Genomic DNA, 16,961 nt, shown 5'->3' with positions numbered 1-16,961 from the left:
TCATGTTAAGACTTTTAAATGGTTCACCATGTTTCTAGTTGTATGGATATACTTTTTTGATGTAATAAAAAAAAAAAAGTACTAAGATTAGGAGGCAAGCCATGAAGCTAACTAGTGCTTTAAAACAAATTGGAGAGCATATTTTTTTTTTCACTCCACAATCAAGCTATGACATTTGTTGCTGGAGAATGTGGTCAAGGCATCTAGCATAGCTGGGTTTAAAAGGGGAAATTCCATAAACAATATTAGATAGATTTGGGAAAGCCACCACTAATCTCAGAGTGAGCAACAAGAAATGGATCTACTCTATCTGCTGGGTACTTCCTAGTAACCCAAACTGACCACTGTCAGAGACAGGATGCTGGTGTCAATGGACCTTTCATCTAACCCACTATAGCACAGCTTATTAAATTATAAATAGAAGCATAGTATGATTTGTATTAGAGTCCATAAATGAAGCACCAAGAACAATTTTAATTTGTCTTACTGGAAAAGGTTTTTATTTATTTATTTAAAAACTTTTCTATACCGTCGTTTAGTAGTATACCATCACAATGGTTTACAGATAGGCACATAAATAAGTCTGGTTAGGATTATAAATTAGCTAGTAGGTGCCAATAAAGTTTCGGTTACATGATTCAAATAATATACGCTATTTGGATTGTGGATTGGAAATTCCATTTATATGAATAATAGGATATCCATATATGAGAATACTGTACTCTTAAATTAATCTTAAGTATGATAAAAAATAATAAAGGAGGGATAACTGCTATTTGTTGACTTTTAACAGTGTGCCGGAGTTCTCTTTCTTGTCCGCTACTATTCCTTACTCTCCACTCTCATTGTGAAAAGTATTTTCCTCATAGATCAGTTTGTGGATTGTGCATAGTGTTTTAAATTGGACTCTTTGTTCAATTGGCAGCCAGTGTAATTCAGCGAATTACACTGGCTGCCAATTGAAATTTGTGCACTATGCTAAAAAGGTGGATATAGGTGAGGAGAGGCTTGATATGTATACATACATAAAGTGGGAAAATGCTGATCTACAGTCAAGCAAACTGTGCACTGGAAGATAGACTACTTGGGGGAAAAAAGGCCAAATTGTTGTTCCTTCTGCAACCATGTTTTGGCTCCACTAGACTTTTAAAGGAAGGAAATAACAAAACAGACAATTTCCGTGGAAAGGGTTGAGATTAGGGTGACAACACAAAGAACAAGGGTAATCACCACCTTATACCTCTGAGGCAGTGGCCAGTTTTTGTCTTCACACACCTTCATCCACACAAAATACCCAAACACCATCAAAGTCATCCATGCTATGGAAATGTATATTGTTCTTGACCACTCAAAGTGCTGTTCTGTTTCGATGGTGGTACTGTGGATATGGACTTCAGTATACAGATCTCAATTTCTTCTGTATCCAAAATGAGAGCTTCACTTTGTACCTCCGACATCTTCATTTCAACATCCAAGGCTTCTGGCATCTCCCCACAATAAATATTAGGTGAAGATAAATAATACAGTGGGAAGTGAGGGGATATAATTAGTTTATTTAGAATTCAAGAGCACTTCAGTAGCACAGCAAACAAAAGTCACAGCAATGAAGTGTTCTTTTGTAAACATTCCAAAGAATTCAAGTTTTCAAGCAATAAATAATGACACTTTACTTTCGGTATTCACCTAATAACCAGTAATCATGTAAAAGCTGCATCATATTTAAAGGTCATGGTTACAAATGACTTATGCCCTGCATAAGCTCCATTTCTCCAAAAGTTGCATAAACTTAGTTATGTCATGCTCTTCTTACAGAAGAGTTTGTACAGAATGTGTTAATATGGGTTTGTCAGCCTACAACAGAACACTCAGCTATTATTATAAAATACAGTGGGTGTGGAAGGAAACATAGTACCTAACAGAGGTAGAAAGAAAAACAAACAGCATGAACAGAAAATAAGCAATTTGGAAGAACTAACAGCTACCTTCACACTGTGCTTTAGTGATAAGTAACTTAACATTTTAGATCCTGCTCATTGAAGGAATTATTTCCTGATGCTCCTTTTTACATATCTTAAGTTAACTAGACCCAAATATGGTATAAAAAAATTTGCAAGTAATTAAAAGTATATGAAAAAATGTTCCACTTGTGGAACGTTGGTACCTAAAAGGTTAAGGAAAGCTAATCTTTCTAAACACATACAGTGGATATTTTCCTATGGATGGCCTGGTTTTTAATATCCCTAATGACAATTGTGCTTTTCATTTGTAAGAATAAGAAATGAAATGTTTCTAGTGAAGATCTGAACTAGGCACCTTGTTTCAGTACTTAAGTTACATCTACATGATGCAGCAATGCCCATACAGTGTATAATGTCATCTTGACAGAGGCTGCCCAGTTAAATTACCAACACAGAACACAAAGCACTGGAAATATTCCTTCTTATGGCCAATTCATCAAAAGAAGAGGAGCGAAGAGCTCCATTGCCCAGTCTGGATCAAAATCTAGAGCCAAGCAGGTAATGAGTCAAATGATACTAAATGTCACTATGCTACATACATGGATTATTATTACTGCATTACATATTCTGGAAAAATGAAGACACTGCTTGGGTTCAGCCCACAGCAACCTAAAGTACTCAAATGATGCAATACCTCAATGCCTCTGTCAACAGCTCTTGTGCTGCTGATGCCCATGTTCCATGTTTATTCTTACAAAGAAATCAAAGATGGGCTGGGTGTGAATTAGATCCCCTCGTCCATTGGAACTGGTGAATGTGTAGTTACATGCAAGAAAGGCAGCGGCTGTTACAATGGTAGTCCCTGATGGCCAATAATGAGTGTGCATCTTGGAGGTGGTGAGAGTTCCTAGAGCTACTCAGGCATGCCATCTGAAGTGCAGCTCAACAAAGATAGAGGAGACAAACATGGGGGATAAAAGTAGTACCGGAAGAAGTTGTTATACAAACTTTCTGGGTAGGAAATTCCATGACTTGATAATTGTAACAGCTAAATATGACCCTCAGTTCTTGCCCAACATAGCCCATGTAAACAATTTGATAGATCCATGAATTAATCTTCTCAATTGCCTCTACTTCCAAAGCATTTATGCAAACATCTTTCCTAGTATGTTTAAATGTTGGACATTGATTATAGCTTTTTTTGCTGTAGTCCGTGTCCATGAAATCCCTCCATTGAAAGTGCACACTGTACTTTTCGTGTGGTCTACTTTTGGATGCACCACTTTTGTAACACACCTTATAATAATGTATTTGTGCAAAAGAAAAAGTACAGCTATAGAAAACAAAATGTGTGAATTCAGCCCTTATTACTAAGGTATGTGAACATGCACTTTTAAAGTCATACATCCTTAGACAAGAATTCATATAGCTAAAAAATAATCTATGCAAATAATTCTAAAACTGACTACCTTGAGAACTTTCCTGGCACATGCACCTATGCTTTTACAACATCCTGAGTTTGGAAGCAGCCTTAGAATTCCTGCTTGCTAAACTGGTAAGACATCAGGAGCTTCTGTAGTTTTATAAAAAATGTTGGATTTGTGTGCTTGTATAGTACTCTTGTTGATCTTGAGACTGGATTGCAAACTTAGGCTTCTGCTCCCCGGGAAGACCAGGCTAATATTGCTGAGGCAGCAATCAGTTCCTATAGTCAGAACCATGTATTACTGTTGTCAACGTTTGCTAACTCACTGCAGTGCAGCTGCGTCAAAACTAGTGTATCCAGCAACAAAAGAGACTGCCACATTATTCTTCATGGGAGATCAGGAAGAAGGATGAGTGGGAGACAATAAAAGTGAAAACTATATAAAATTACATATTATGGCTTCATGAGCACTGCTTTGGTTTCACCCCAACAGTGATGGCTATACTGAAGAGCTGGAGCATATTCAATACAGAGCAGACCAGATTAATTAGCTAGCAGCAGTATACAGGGCTGACATAGGCAGAAGCCAAAGATTATCAGATATGGCAACATTAGTAGAGGTTTTCAGGATGTTAAGCTAACATTAAATGAGAAATAAAAGGCAATTACTTTCTATTTGCCATGAATTGTGAAACAGGCCCAAAAGGTTTGCGATTTTGACCCGAAGCATGATCATTTAATACAACCTCTATCCAACCCTCTCGCAAATCATTAAATACAATTTTTTTTTACCAAGCAATAACAGCAGAAAGATTTCTGTGCAGAATATAGCCACCTGCATTTATCACAAATTCCATTTTATCACAAGGATCACACAAATCAAAACTTAAGATCGTAAGAGTTAAACTTACTTTTCTAGCGCTGGAAGCATACACTACGGGCAGTTTCTGCTTCCAGCGTTAGAAGACAGAAGCAGTGCAGGATTGCTGGGAGCAGGTGAGTTGAGACCTCGTTCCCAGCAGGGGTTTTTTTGTGTATGAGGGCGAGATGGGGGGAGCTGACAGGGTGGGAGGGCACTGCTATCCTATGTATGTTAATGGGAATGTGGAGGGGAGGGTGCCCAGCTGTATAAAGGAGAGGTTTGGGAATAGTGGGAACAAGGCCCAAGAGGCCCATATCTAAAATTTGGGGATTGGAAGGGGAAGAGTAGAGCTAGTGGCCCATTTTATGTTTAGTTTCTTCACAGACAGTGCTACTTACCAAGAGACATAAGGCCTGTTAACTTTGGATCTGTTCTAAAGCAGGTTTAAAGTTATCCAGCTAACCTAGCCAGATATAACTGATATTTGGCTAGGCTGGCTGGATCTCTCAGCCCCTTCTTGGAACGCCCCTTTTTTCATCCAGCTAAATTATAGCCGGATAAGTAGTTACCTGGCTGTAATTTAGCTTGATAAGTGAATGAATATCCCACTTGTGCCATTTAGGCTGATATCGTTGGAGTTATCCATCTAAACAGCTTTTGAATATGGACCTCTAAATTTCTCAAAATATCAAGTGTCTTTCTCCTTAGATGCCTAATAGTGGAAGTAACCACATAGGAGAAAACATCAATAATCATCCCCTCAGGAATGAAATGACACTCAGAACAAAAAAGGGGATTATATTTTTAGCCTGGCAGTTCCTGCCTGTTCTTTTGGCCTCTCCACACAATTGGAACTAGCTTCTGTTAAAAAGAGAATTATGGAAGATTTTATATACCAACAATACATTTTCTATATTCAGAGAAGAATGATCAACCACATTAGAGATGCCACAAGTTTACCTTGCTCACTTGCATCCATGCTTCTAAAGCCATTGTCATCCCTTACAAATCTCATCTTCACAGCACATCATGCTGCAGCAAGCAAGCAGGTGCCTGGCAGCCAAACACAATGAAATGGACCGGAAGTAATGGATTCAAGTATTTTATATATACATATATATTTTAAGTGTTTTGTTTTATCTTGATGTAGCTTCCTGCTCAAGCCAATTTCTACCTGATAGTTTATGTTGTGGTTTTACCTAGCCAGCCTCTGATCATTGTGCACTTTGGACTGCAGCAGAAGGTCCTTGGGAAAACTCACATTTAAGGATTGCTAAAAGGTTCTCTTGTTTTCTGAATTCTTTGAACCAGCACAGCATTCTGCAAATGAGCCTCCTCCAGAGTGAGCGTTTCATCCAGCAGCTCCCGCAGAGGGAGAGAAGTTGTCAACGTAAAAGGAAAGTTTCCTCCACACCCCTGGACTCGCTCAATGAAGTCTCGCACTTGGCTGATTCTGGGAAGAGAAAAGCAGAAAGAGTTGCTAAAAAAAAAAAGTTATTTTTATTTACCGGTACTTATTTTTATATACCGACATTTGATCCGAGATATCACATCGGTTTACAGCAAACGTTTTGAACAAATAAGGCATAGGCATCTTTTTTTTTTTTTTTTTTTTTTTTTTACAGAAAAACTTAGTAACAGTATAAACCAGTGATGGCCAACCTTTTGAGCTCAGTGTGTCAAAATTCATAAAAAAACCGAGCATAACTCGGGTGGTGTGTCACTTCTAGAAAAATCCATAATTGTGATATTTGTAGCTCTAATTAATTACAAAAAGTTATAATTTTAATATATGTACTGTATTTATTAATAAAGCAAAAACAAATAATTCTTTACCTTACCTGCTTAGTGACTTTTTTGTTGCTGAAGTTCATCGGTTAAACCTTCAATTAAAACACTCTCTCCCCCTCCACCCCCCCCCCACACAAACTCTTACTCCCCTGGATTTTCTCATACACACTCATGCTCTCACACTCACTGGCTCTCTCACATACACACAAACACACACACCCAGGCAGGCTCCCATTCATTTTCACACCACTCCCGCTCCATCCTCCAGGCAGGCACCAATTCATTCTCACACACACAGACCCCCAGGTAGGCACCCATGGATTCACACACATACACCCCCCAGGCAGAGTCCCATTCATTCACATGCACACACTAAAGGCAGACCCCCCTCTCTTTTGCCAGCAACCTCGGAACCTCTCTCATTCCTCTGCTGCCATTGTCACTGCTGCCACATGACTATTGGGGATGTTGCTATTCTTGCACATTCCCAAAGATTACATGTGCCAATCACTAAAAATATATATATATTTTTTTTTACCTTTGCTGTCTGATCTTAGTTTTCTAATTGGTTGGTCACAGGATTTTTTTTTTTCCACCTTCCCTTTCTTATTTTTTTTTTTGCCAATTCCTTTTATATTGTCTTTTTTTCTGTTTCTTTTCTCTCCATCTTCTTCCCTCAAACACACAGTGTCTCATTCTCACATGCATTTCTCTCTCTCACACACAGGCTCTCACTGTCACATGCTCTCTCTCATACAATCATTCATACACAGTCTCTCACTCCCACATGCTGTCTGACTCACACACAGGCTCTCTCTCACTCCCACATGCTGTCTTGCTCAAGCACATGCAGTCTCTGCAAACATTCAGGTCCTCACACACAATCTCTCAACTCATCTCATACACGCGCGCACACATCCACCCTCTACAGACCCTCAGCCTCTCTCTCACCTCTGGGCCTCCTCTTCGCGGGTCGCCGCAGAATGGGCTCTGCAGCGGCCCTGCTACCGGGCCTCTTCCTCTTCTCGGGCCACTGTGACTTGGGATTTGCGGCGGCCCGTAAGCGCTGCTCCTCTTCTGCACGCACTGATGCTTCTCCTCCTTCCTGCCCACGTGGCTCCAGCAATGTTTACTTCTGGGGCCGCCCAGGCAGGAAGGAGGAGGAGCATCAGCGCATTCAAACACGATCTTTTTCTTTGGGCTGTGGCGACGTGAGCTTCAACATGGCCCTGCCTATCTGCCTGTCGCTGCGCCGCATGCGCCTCCCTGCGCCCGGGGGCATTGGGGGGGGGGGGGGAGGGGTCCGGAGGGTGGGGGGATACTAAAAAAAAACTAATTTTAAAGGCTCGGCGCAGCCGATAAAAAAAAAAAAAAATTGATAGTCCCGAAACGCTACGGGTGTCAGCAAAAACGGCTTGGCGTGTCATAGGTTAGCCATCACTGGTATAAACAGTATTAACATCCATTTGTAACTATACAGAATAACTTAGTAACAGTATAAACAGTATTAAAATCATTAGGTAACTACGTGCTTAGAGAATAACTTAGAGACTTGGTTTACAGCATTGGAGATGATGATTGTTGCAGCGAGAGGAATGCTTTTTGGAAAAGCCATGTCTTAGGTTTTTTTATTTTGTTTTTTTTTTTTAAAGGTTTGTATTACAGATTCCATTCTTAGCTAGTTTGGTAGTTTATTCCAATAATATAGGTCCTGCCATAGAGAGGGCGCATTACCTGACTGCGTTAAGATTTATAGATTTTGGAGAGGGGGTTTGAAGAAGTCCAGTGTTTGAGGAACGTAAACTCCTTTTAGGTGTCTGAAATTCTAATTCAGTGTTGAACCAATCTATATTTTGGTTATAAAGTGTTTTGTGAATGAGAATCAATGTTTTGTATTGGATTCTGTATGGAATGGGTAGCCAGTGTAAGTCTTTAAGGATTGGGGTTATGTGATCTGATTTTTTGCTGTTTGTGAGCATTCTGGCTGCTGCGTTGTGAAGTAGTTGCATTGGTTTTAATGTGGATGCTGGAAGGCTCAGTAGAACTGCGTTGCAGTAGTCTAGTTTCGGGAAGAGTGTTGACTGGAGCACTGTTAGAAAATCCTGGTTGTAGAGGAGTGGTTTTAGTTTTTTTAGTACTTGAAGTTTGTAGTAGCCATCCTTTAATATGGTGTTTATGTATTTTTTGAAGCTTAGTTCACTGTCTAGGAAGATTCCTAGGTCTTTTACAGTGAGAACAATTTGATTTTTAGTTAGGCATGTTATAAGTTCTGGGCTAAGCGGTGATGTGAGTTTATTACATATATATAGTATTTCAGTTTTGTTGTGGTTTAGTGCGAGAGACATTCGCGATATTAGTTGCTTTATTGTTGATAAGTAGGTGTCCCAGTGATTTAGAGTACTGTCAAGTGTGTCTTTTATGGGGAGTAGAATTTGTACGTCATCGGCATAGATGTAGTGATAAAGGCCTAATTCAGACAGTAGATTACAGAGGGGTAACATGTATATGTTGAATAGTATGGAAGATAAGGATGAGCCTTGTGGAACGCCGTGTAGTAGGGGTATATGCTTGGATTCTGTGTGGTTTATTCTTACTTTGTATGACCTGTTTGATAAGTAAGAATTAAACCAGTTGATTGTGGTGTCAGTCCGATTTCACTTAGTCTGTTCAACAGACTTTTATGGCTGATGGTGTCGAATGCCGCGGAGATGTCCAGTAGGATCAGGAGGTAGGATTGGCTATTGTTTAGTCCTCTGAGTATTGTATCAGAGAGGGAGAGAAGAAGGGTTTCAGTGCAGAGGAACTTCCTAAAGCCAGGTTGTGCAAGGAGTAGTATATTGTGTTTTTCTAGATGTTCAGATAGCTGTCGATTAACCACTTTTTCTAGGATTTGGCTATGAATGGAAGATTCGAGATTGGTCTGAAGTTGGCAGGGCTGGATTCGTCTAGTTGTGGTTGTTTAATGATTGGTTTGACGACAGCACATTTCAGCTTTTCTGGGAAGATATCTTGGTCTAATGACAGATTAATTATGTCTGCTATGGGTCTGGCAATGATGTTGGATGTTTGTTTCAGAATTTTGATTGGAATGGCGTCGAGGGGGATGTGCAGCAGGGTTCATTTTACGGATGATTACTTCAATCTCTGTTGAGGCTACATTTTCGAAGTGGGTCCATTTGGCATGTGTTTTGCTTGGAAGTTTTATTGTTTCCTCGTTTGGGGTTGTATTCTTTGTGGATAAGTTTAGTGTCTTATCTCTGAAGAACTGGGCAAGTTCTTTGCATGTTTTTGCTTGGTTAGTATGAAGTGGTGAGTTTTGATTGGGTTGTATGAGGTCTTTGATGTAGGCGAAAAGAACTCTGTAATTGAATTAGTAATCGGGTATTTTTTTTTGCGTAGAAATCTCATTTTGCCTTTTCTATATCTGTTTTGTAGATGTAAAAAATAGTTCTGTATTTGTCCTTAAGGTAGGGAGTTGGATTTCTTCTCCAATTTTTTTCTGCTGATCTTAGTGTGTGTTTAATTCGTCTTAATTCTGGGGTGTATCAGGGAGCATTATACTTTGTAGAAGCTTTGATTTCCTTCTTAATAACTGGGCATTTAATTGCCGCTATCTCTGAGGTGATGTTGATCCAGGAGTTAATGGCAGAGTTTATGTCTGTTTTGTTTAAGGATTTCAATGCGTCAGGCAGAACTTTAATTATTTCATCGACAGGGCATGGTTTGTTAAATTCAATAAGTTTATTGGGATTGTTTGAGAGGATGCGGTGTTTTGCAGATGTATTTTAGTTTTTATGAGTTTGTGGTCCGACCACGGAACAGTGGAAGCTGTGGGTGGGTGGTTGTTAGAGATTTTCTCATTGAGGAATATTAGATCGAGGGTATGGCCTGATCTTTGAGTGGGAGTATTTACTGTTCGTCTGAAGCCAATTGCAGCCATGGTGTCCAGTAGGAGTTCACTGGAGGTTTTTTTGTCAACAAGCAGGTTGAAGTCTCCTAGAATTATTGCCGGAATATACATGTTTATATTGTTTGTTATGGTTTCAATTAGAGGGGACATATTGTTCTCAAGAAGTCCTGGAGGAGCATAGAGTAGCAGTATTTGTAAATTCTTTGATGTGAAGAAACCTACTTCAAAGGGGGATGGTAAATTGATGGTGTGCATTTTGAGTTTAAGTTTTTTTTATGGAAAGAAGTAGTAAGCCACCTCCTTTTTTGTTTGGCCTGGGGATGGAGTAGATGTCAGATAGTTTTAGGTAGCTGATTGATTTGTGCGATGTCTGAGGCTTTGAGCCAGGATTCAGTTATGCAACATAAATCTGGCCTAGAATCGAGTAAAAGGTCATGAATTATGGGGATCTTTTTTTGTTACAGATTGTGCATTAAGTAGTTTTAGAGTCAGGGCGGTGAGAGCTATCATGTGGGATTTGGGATTGATTGGTATTGGTGTGAGAGTGTGTGGTCTGTTATTGATCATGGTTTTTCTTTTGTTTTTATTTTTGCGGTTTTGAGTCAGGATTGGAATATTGTTTTTTTGGATCCATTTTTTTTTTGAGGGGTCCATGGATATGAGATGGGTGGTATGGAGGTTTGTAGTTTGAGTTAATCCGCCTTGTGGTAATGGGGTCGGTTGATATTCATAGTGTTATGTTGAGAATTTTGAGCGGTGGCTTGTATAGGATAGTAAATGGGGAAAAACTAAGGGCAAAACCAAGGGGCAGGCTCCTTGGTCGTGCTCCTTTGGTGCACGATGCTCAGTGAGCAGCAACTCCAGCGAAGCATGGGTGCTTTGGTCTCCTTGGGGGTCGATGACGCAGTCACGTTGGGGTGAGCATCAGCGGCTGAGGGGGAGGGGTACAGTGTGGATAGTCTGGTGCTGGAAGTGAGGTGAGCGATCTGAGAGCTGTTCCGGGCCTCTGCTGTTCTCACCAGGCAAAGGTCTTCCTGTGTCCTCCTCCGGCAAAGCGTGGGTGCTTTGGCCTCCTCGGGGGTCGATGATGTGGTCACGTTGGGGTGAGCGTCAGCGGCTGAGGGGGGAGGGACATGGCTTGGATCGTCTGGTGCTGGAGGTGAGGTGAGCGATCGGAGAGCCGTTCCAGGCCTCGGGCAAGGCTGGGGCTGTCCTATTCCGGCGAAGCGTGGGTGCTTTGGCTTCTTCCTCGGGGGGGGGGGGGGGGGGGGGTGGGGGGGGGGGGGGGGGGGGAGGTAGATAAGGGGGGGGGGGCGGCGATGGACGCGGTCACGTTTGGGGTGAGCGTCAGCGTAAGCAGCCGATGGGGGAGGGGTACGTCGTGGATCATCTGGCACTGGAAGTGAGGTGAGCGATCGGAGAGCCATCTTGGCCCTGTGGGCGAGGGCTGTTCTCCTCACTTGGGACGAAGGTCGGCCTGTGTCCATCCTCTGGCAAAGTGTGGGTGCTTATGGCCTCCTCGGCGTCGATGACACGGTCACATTGGGGAATAAAGCAGTGCCACTTCATAAATGTGTGATATACCACTCCCTCTCTAACTTACCAGGCTACCATAGTACACAGGTTTAAAGCACCATTCCCTCAAATCACCAATGTGGCTGCTTGTGTAGTAATGTGAGAACATCAACCCTGCACACACTTTATATAGTCACTTATGCAACTAAAAACATTTTAAACATTAACTTCTGCTTAAGCAATATATCCCTGTCTGTTCTAAGGTTTATCCCAGGTACCTTCCTTACACCAGAAAAATATGGATAAGGATTCCTCATCTGGATATCCTTAGAGACGTGCACAGATCTGTTGTGCAGCATTCTATGTTAGCTCTAAGCACATATGGCTCTTTCATGAACCATATTAACTAGTAAACTACATTTGGAGCAGTCAGCTTGATGGCTCAGTGATTAGATTCTCTAATATGTTGTGGATGTTGATTTGGTTTTTGACTTATGCTAGTCAAGGGATATGGGAGAGACAGCAAACTGTTGGTCAGGCAGAGTTAAATGGGAGTATATCTAAAGGAAGAAGTAACCTGCTCTTCTGGTCACACAGGGCCGAGCTCTCGTTTATACTGCCACACACTTCAAGGCATCTCCCTCTGCCATTATGTTAAACGATTGTCACATACATACCAGACCACTCAACACTGAATACTGCCCCACAGAAGTTGACAGGAAATTACAGTCCACTTACAGAATGCTATTTCCGATTTATAAAAATAATGTTGTCCATCCAGTTGCCTCCATTGGTCAAGACTAGCAATGTCCCATCCATTGAACTGTAGTGTTGGAACACATTAGGTTGTTGAGGCGGCATCACAGTGCCTTCACACACACCACAAATGGACAGAGGCCCAGCAACGTTGCTTTCCAGGCCCAAAGAACACACACAATGCACACACCAGCCTTAGAAGACTAGAGGATGCAGGGTGCTGCTAGGGTAAAGCAGCCTGTAGGAAAGACTAGAAGCACCCTGAAGAATATGATGGGGTAAAAAGGGATGAGGAAGACAGGGAAAGGGAAGTTCCTCACCCGTAAGGTATTTTCTGAGGACAGCAGGATGTCAGTCCTCACACATGGGTGACATCATTTGACGTAGTGTGCTGCAGAAAAGATTTCTTCAAAGCTTCTAGAGCTTTCAGCATGCTCCACAGAGCATATGTGGCCTGACCCATGTCACTGCATCATGCGGAGCCTCATTAATCCATTCAATGCTTTAGGAACTCGAAACCAACTCCTAAGGGAGACAGGAGGGTTTCGTGAGGATTAACATCTTGCTGTGCTTGGAGAACACCTGTTAGAGGGTAAGCAAATTTGCTTTTTCCATTAGGACAAGCAAGATGCTTAACCCTCACACATAAGGAATCCCTAGCTACAAACTGCCCTAAAGACAAAAAAGGATGGAAACTAATATGAGGAAAAAAACACTGTGCCAATTGGCAAAAAATAAAACTGTTCTTGGTGGCACGGGTTTAACGGCTGGTATATATTTATATACCAGCCGTTAAACCCGTAACAACGGGCTTCATTTTAAAAAAAATTTCGGTATATTTCCTTCCCAGTTCCTCCCCCCCCTTCCTCTCACCTCCCCCCTCCATTCTCTCCCTCTCCTCCCTCCCCCCCTCCATTCTCCCTCTCCTCCCTCCCCCTCCATTCTCCCTCTCCTCCCTCCCCCCCTCCCCCCTCCATTTCTCCCTCTCCTCCCTCCCCCCCTCCATTCTCCCTCTCTCCTCCCTCCCCCCTCCATTCTCCCCCTCTCCTCCCTCCCACCTCCCCCCTCCATTCTCCCTCTACTCACTCCCCCTCCCCTCACTCTCTCCTCCCTCCCCCCTCCCCTCAGCTCACTCTCCTCACTCTCTCCTCCTTCCTCCCCTTTCAGCTGATCCACAACCGGCAGACAGGGGGGGTGTCCCTCCCTCGCGTCGCCGCCGCTACTGCTCCTTCCTCCCTCCCTCGTCGCCGCCGCTACTGCTCCTTCCTCCCTCCCTCCCTCCTGCTTGTCGCCGCTCCTGCTCCTCCCGCTCGTCGCTCCTGCCGCCGCCGCCGCTCCTGTTCCTAAGGAGCAGGTGCCATTTTTTTTGGGGGGGGCACGCTCTGCTCTGGCCGACGTGCTCGCATGTGCAGTAGAGCTGCTCTCTACTGCGCATTTGCGGCACGTCGGTCCGGGCTCCCTTATGTAGTAGATAAAATAATAAAAAAAAATATATATATATATATATATATATATATATATATATTTTCATAAGGAGGCAGCCTGGAAAACATAATGGGCCCTAATGGGAGACAAAATTAGGTTCAACAACTCTCAGACTCCTCAGGACAGATCTATATTTGGACTGGGAGTTCCTGTTCAAAACAATGAAATATGAATGTGTGCAGATCTCCTCTAGAGGTCGAGCTTAGGTGGAGCTACCAACACTCCCATGGTTTTGACATTGTAAGCCTCAACAGGCCCACACCAGATTCAGACCTGTCTGGGCAAAAACAGAAGGAAGTGCAATCTGCTACCCAGATTTTCCCAATTTTTTGAAGCTCACGGCACACCTACATTAACAAAGATGCTTTGCAGCACATCAACCTCCACAGAGCAAGCAGTGTGAACATGGAGAGTATTCATATGGCCAAAAGAAGAGCTAGGTAAGTACTGAAACCCCACCAGTCTATTGCAAATTAGAAAACAAAGGGAGAGAGGGACAGAGATTATGGTGTGTCAATCTATTAGTTCTCTCTCTGTACAAGTTAAGGAGAGGGGCAATGTTAGTGTTATGCAGGCAGCCAGCTCAGTTACTTTGGGGTAGATGCAATAATTTTCGCGGAAAGCGGGCGCTGAATTTTCAGCACCTGCTTTCTTAACACACGCATGGCGCCCGCAAGGGGGGCGCCATGCAATAGGCAAATTAGGGGGTCGCGCTAGCAAGGAGGTGCTAGGGTCGCTTGCACGACCATAGTGCCTCCTTGCTAACGCGACCCTGCAGTGGCTGTCTGTTATGAAGACAGACGCCAGTAAACTGGCCATCTGCCAGTAATAAAAACGGATGCAGAGTTTATCGGTGGCCGTTTTCATTACTGGCAGACGGCCGATTATGAAAACAGACGCCGAGCTTACCGGCATTGGTCTTCAATAACTCGGCGATCTGCCGAGGTTTTTTGGGGTTTTTTTTACTGAAGTACAGTAAAGCAGTTTTTTCTGCTTTTCTGTACTTCTTTTACATGCGCTCAGCTATTAATATCTGAGCGATAAATGTGCGTCTGAGACGCACATTTATTTTTTTGAATGCGGAGTGAATGAGTAATAGCCTCATTCACATGCATTTGCATGTGATGAGCACTCTCTCATTCAATCCGCATTGGACAAGGTTTAAATAGGCGCTAATCCCCCTATTGCATTAGGGGGTGGATTAGCACCTATTTAACTCGCATCGGCCCCCTTTGGTTGCTGCATGCAGCTGCCAGAGCTCATCCACTGCTGCTGCTCTCAAACGGGCTGATTCAGTAAAGTCCGCGGGAGAGTGTGCGAATGCCCGCTCTCCCGGCACGCACACAGGCCACTCTCCTGTGCCCGCAATTCTGTATTTAAATGAGGCCTGGCGGTAAAAACGGGCAAAAAGACAAACCTTACCTTCTATCCCGTCCGCAATGTCGCTCACAAAGATATTGAACAGGATCAGTCCCAATACCGATCCTTGCGGTACCCCGCTTAACACCGCTCTCTCTTCGGAGAGAGTTCTATTTACCAACACACATTGTTTTCTGTCCTTCAACCAGTTTGCAATCCAGACCACCACCTTGGCACTCACTCCTAAGCTTCTCATTTTATTCACAAGTCTCCTGTGCGGGACCGTATCAAAAGCTTTGCTGAAATCCAAGTAGATGACGTTGAGTGCCCTTCCTTGATCCAATTCCTTGGTTACCCAGTCAAAAAAGTCAGATTTGTCTGACAGGATCTTCCCCTGGTGAATCCGTGCTGCCTCTGGTCCAGCAATTCTCCTGACTGTAGATAGTTCACTATTCTCTCTTTCAACAGTGACTCCATTACTTTTCCCACCACTGAAGTGAGGCTAACCGGTCTGTAGTTACCAACCTCTTCTCTGTTCCCACTCTTGTGAAGCGGGACCACCACCACTCTTCTCCAATCACTCGGCACCACTCCCGTTTCTAGGGATCTATTGAACAGGTCACACAGCGGACCCGCCAGCACATCTGAGCTCCCTCAGTATCCTGGGAAGAACTTCATCAGGTCCCATCGCTTTGTCCACTTTCAGTTTCTCCAGCTCTTCCCATAAATTTTCTACTATAAATGGAGTTACATCTACTCCACTCCCCTCCAGTTTCTTGTTAACTAGCAACGGTCCTTCTCCAGGGTCCTCTTTAGTGAACACAGAACTGAAGTATTCGTTTAATATTTCTGCCATTTCTTCATCTCTCTCCACACATTGATCCTTTCCACCTTTCAATTTCACTATACCACTATGAACTTTTCTCCTTTCACCGATGTATCTGAAAAATGTTTTGTTACCTCCTTGGCAATCCTCTCTTCCGCTTGACTTTTTTGCCATCTTGATTAATTTCTTTGTCTCCCTCAGTTCTACCAGATATTCTTCTTTGTGCGCCTCCCTTTGGGATCTTTTATATTTCTTGAACGCTGTGCTTTTAGCCTTTATTTTGTCAGCTACCTCCTTTGAGAACCAGATAGATTTCATTTTTCTTTGGCTTTTCTTTACTTTTCTAACATATAGATTAGTTGCCTTGGTAATTGCTCCTTTTAGATTGGTCCACTGTTGATCCACATCTCTCACATTCTCCCAGCCTTTTAGTTCTTCCTCCAGGTAATTCCCCATGTCATCAAAGTCCGTGTTTTTGAACTGCAAAACTTGGGTCTTTGTGCTTCTTTTCTGTATCTTTTTTGTGATATTAAACCATATCGTTTGATGATCACTGGTGCTGAGGTGGGCGCCCACCTGGACATCAGAGACATTATCTCCATTAGTGAGCACTAAGTCCAGTATAGCTCCTTCTCTCGTGGGTTCCATAACCATTTGTTTGAACAAAGCTACTTGCAGGACATCCACTATTTCTCTACTATTATTAGATTCTGCAGATGGGATTCTCCAGTCTACATCCGGCATATTAAAGTCTCCAACGATCACCACTTCTCCCTTCTTTCCTATCTTTTGGATGTCTTCAACCAGATCTCTATCCATCTCTTCCTTTTGGGTTTGGAGGCCTGTAAACCACTCCACTAAAAATGGATGTCCCATCTTTTTTTAGGTTAGCCCATAGTGCTTCTTCATTGTCCCATCTTCCTTGCAGCTTCCTAGGCCCATAGACCATGAATAAGTGATGCCTGTAAGGCACCACTTATCTGATGTAATTATATGCATTTTGTAGGCCCTTGCTGGAGAAAAGATGATTCTATGAAAAATCTGTTGTTGTAGTTTTCTAAGACTCACATTAT

At 42.8% G+C, this 16,961-nt stretch overlaps 1 protein-coding gene across 1 annotated transcript in view; it reads right to left on the bottom strand.

The window, feature by feature from the left end:
• Positions 1-1,533: 1,533 nt before the first annotated feature.
• UBXN2A (UBX domain protein 2A) overlaps positions 1,534-16,961 on the bottom strand; it is an 89,916-nt gene continuing 74,488 nt past the window's right edge. The window contains exon 7 of the mRNA XM_029596003.1: positions 1,534-5,699. Coding sequence (XP_029451863.1) covers positions 5,510-5,699 — 190 coding nt within the window. The 3' untranslated portion in view covers positions 1,534-5,509. The remainder of the gene's footprint in view (positions 5,700-16,961) is intronic.

Source organism: Rhinatrema bivittatum, chromosome 3, assembly GCF_901001135.1.
Source record: "Rhinatrema bivittatum chromosome 3, aRhiBiv1.1, whole genome shotgun sequence".
Taxonomy (NCBI): Eukaryota; Metazoa; Chordata; class Amphibia; order Gymnophiona; family Rhinatrematidae; genus Rhinatrema; species Rhinatrema bivittatum.
This window is presented reverse-complemented; position numbering and strand designations above follow the sequence as displayed.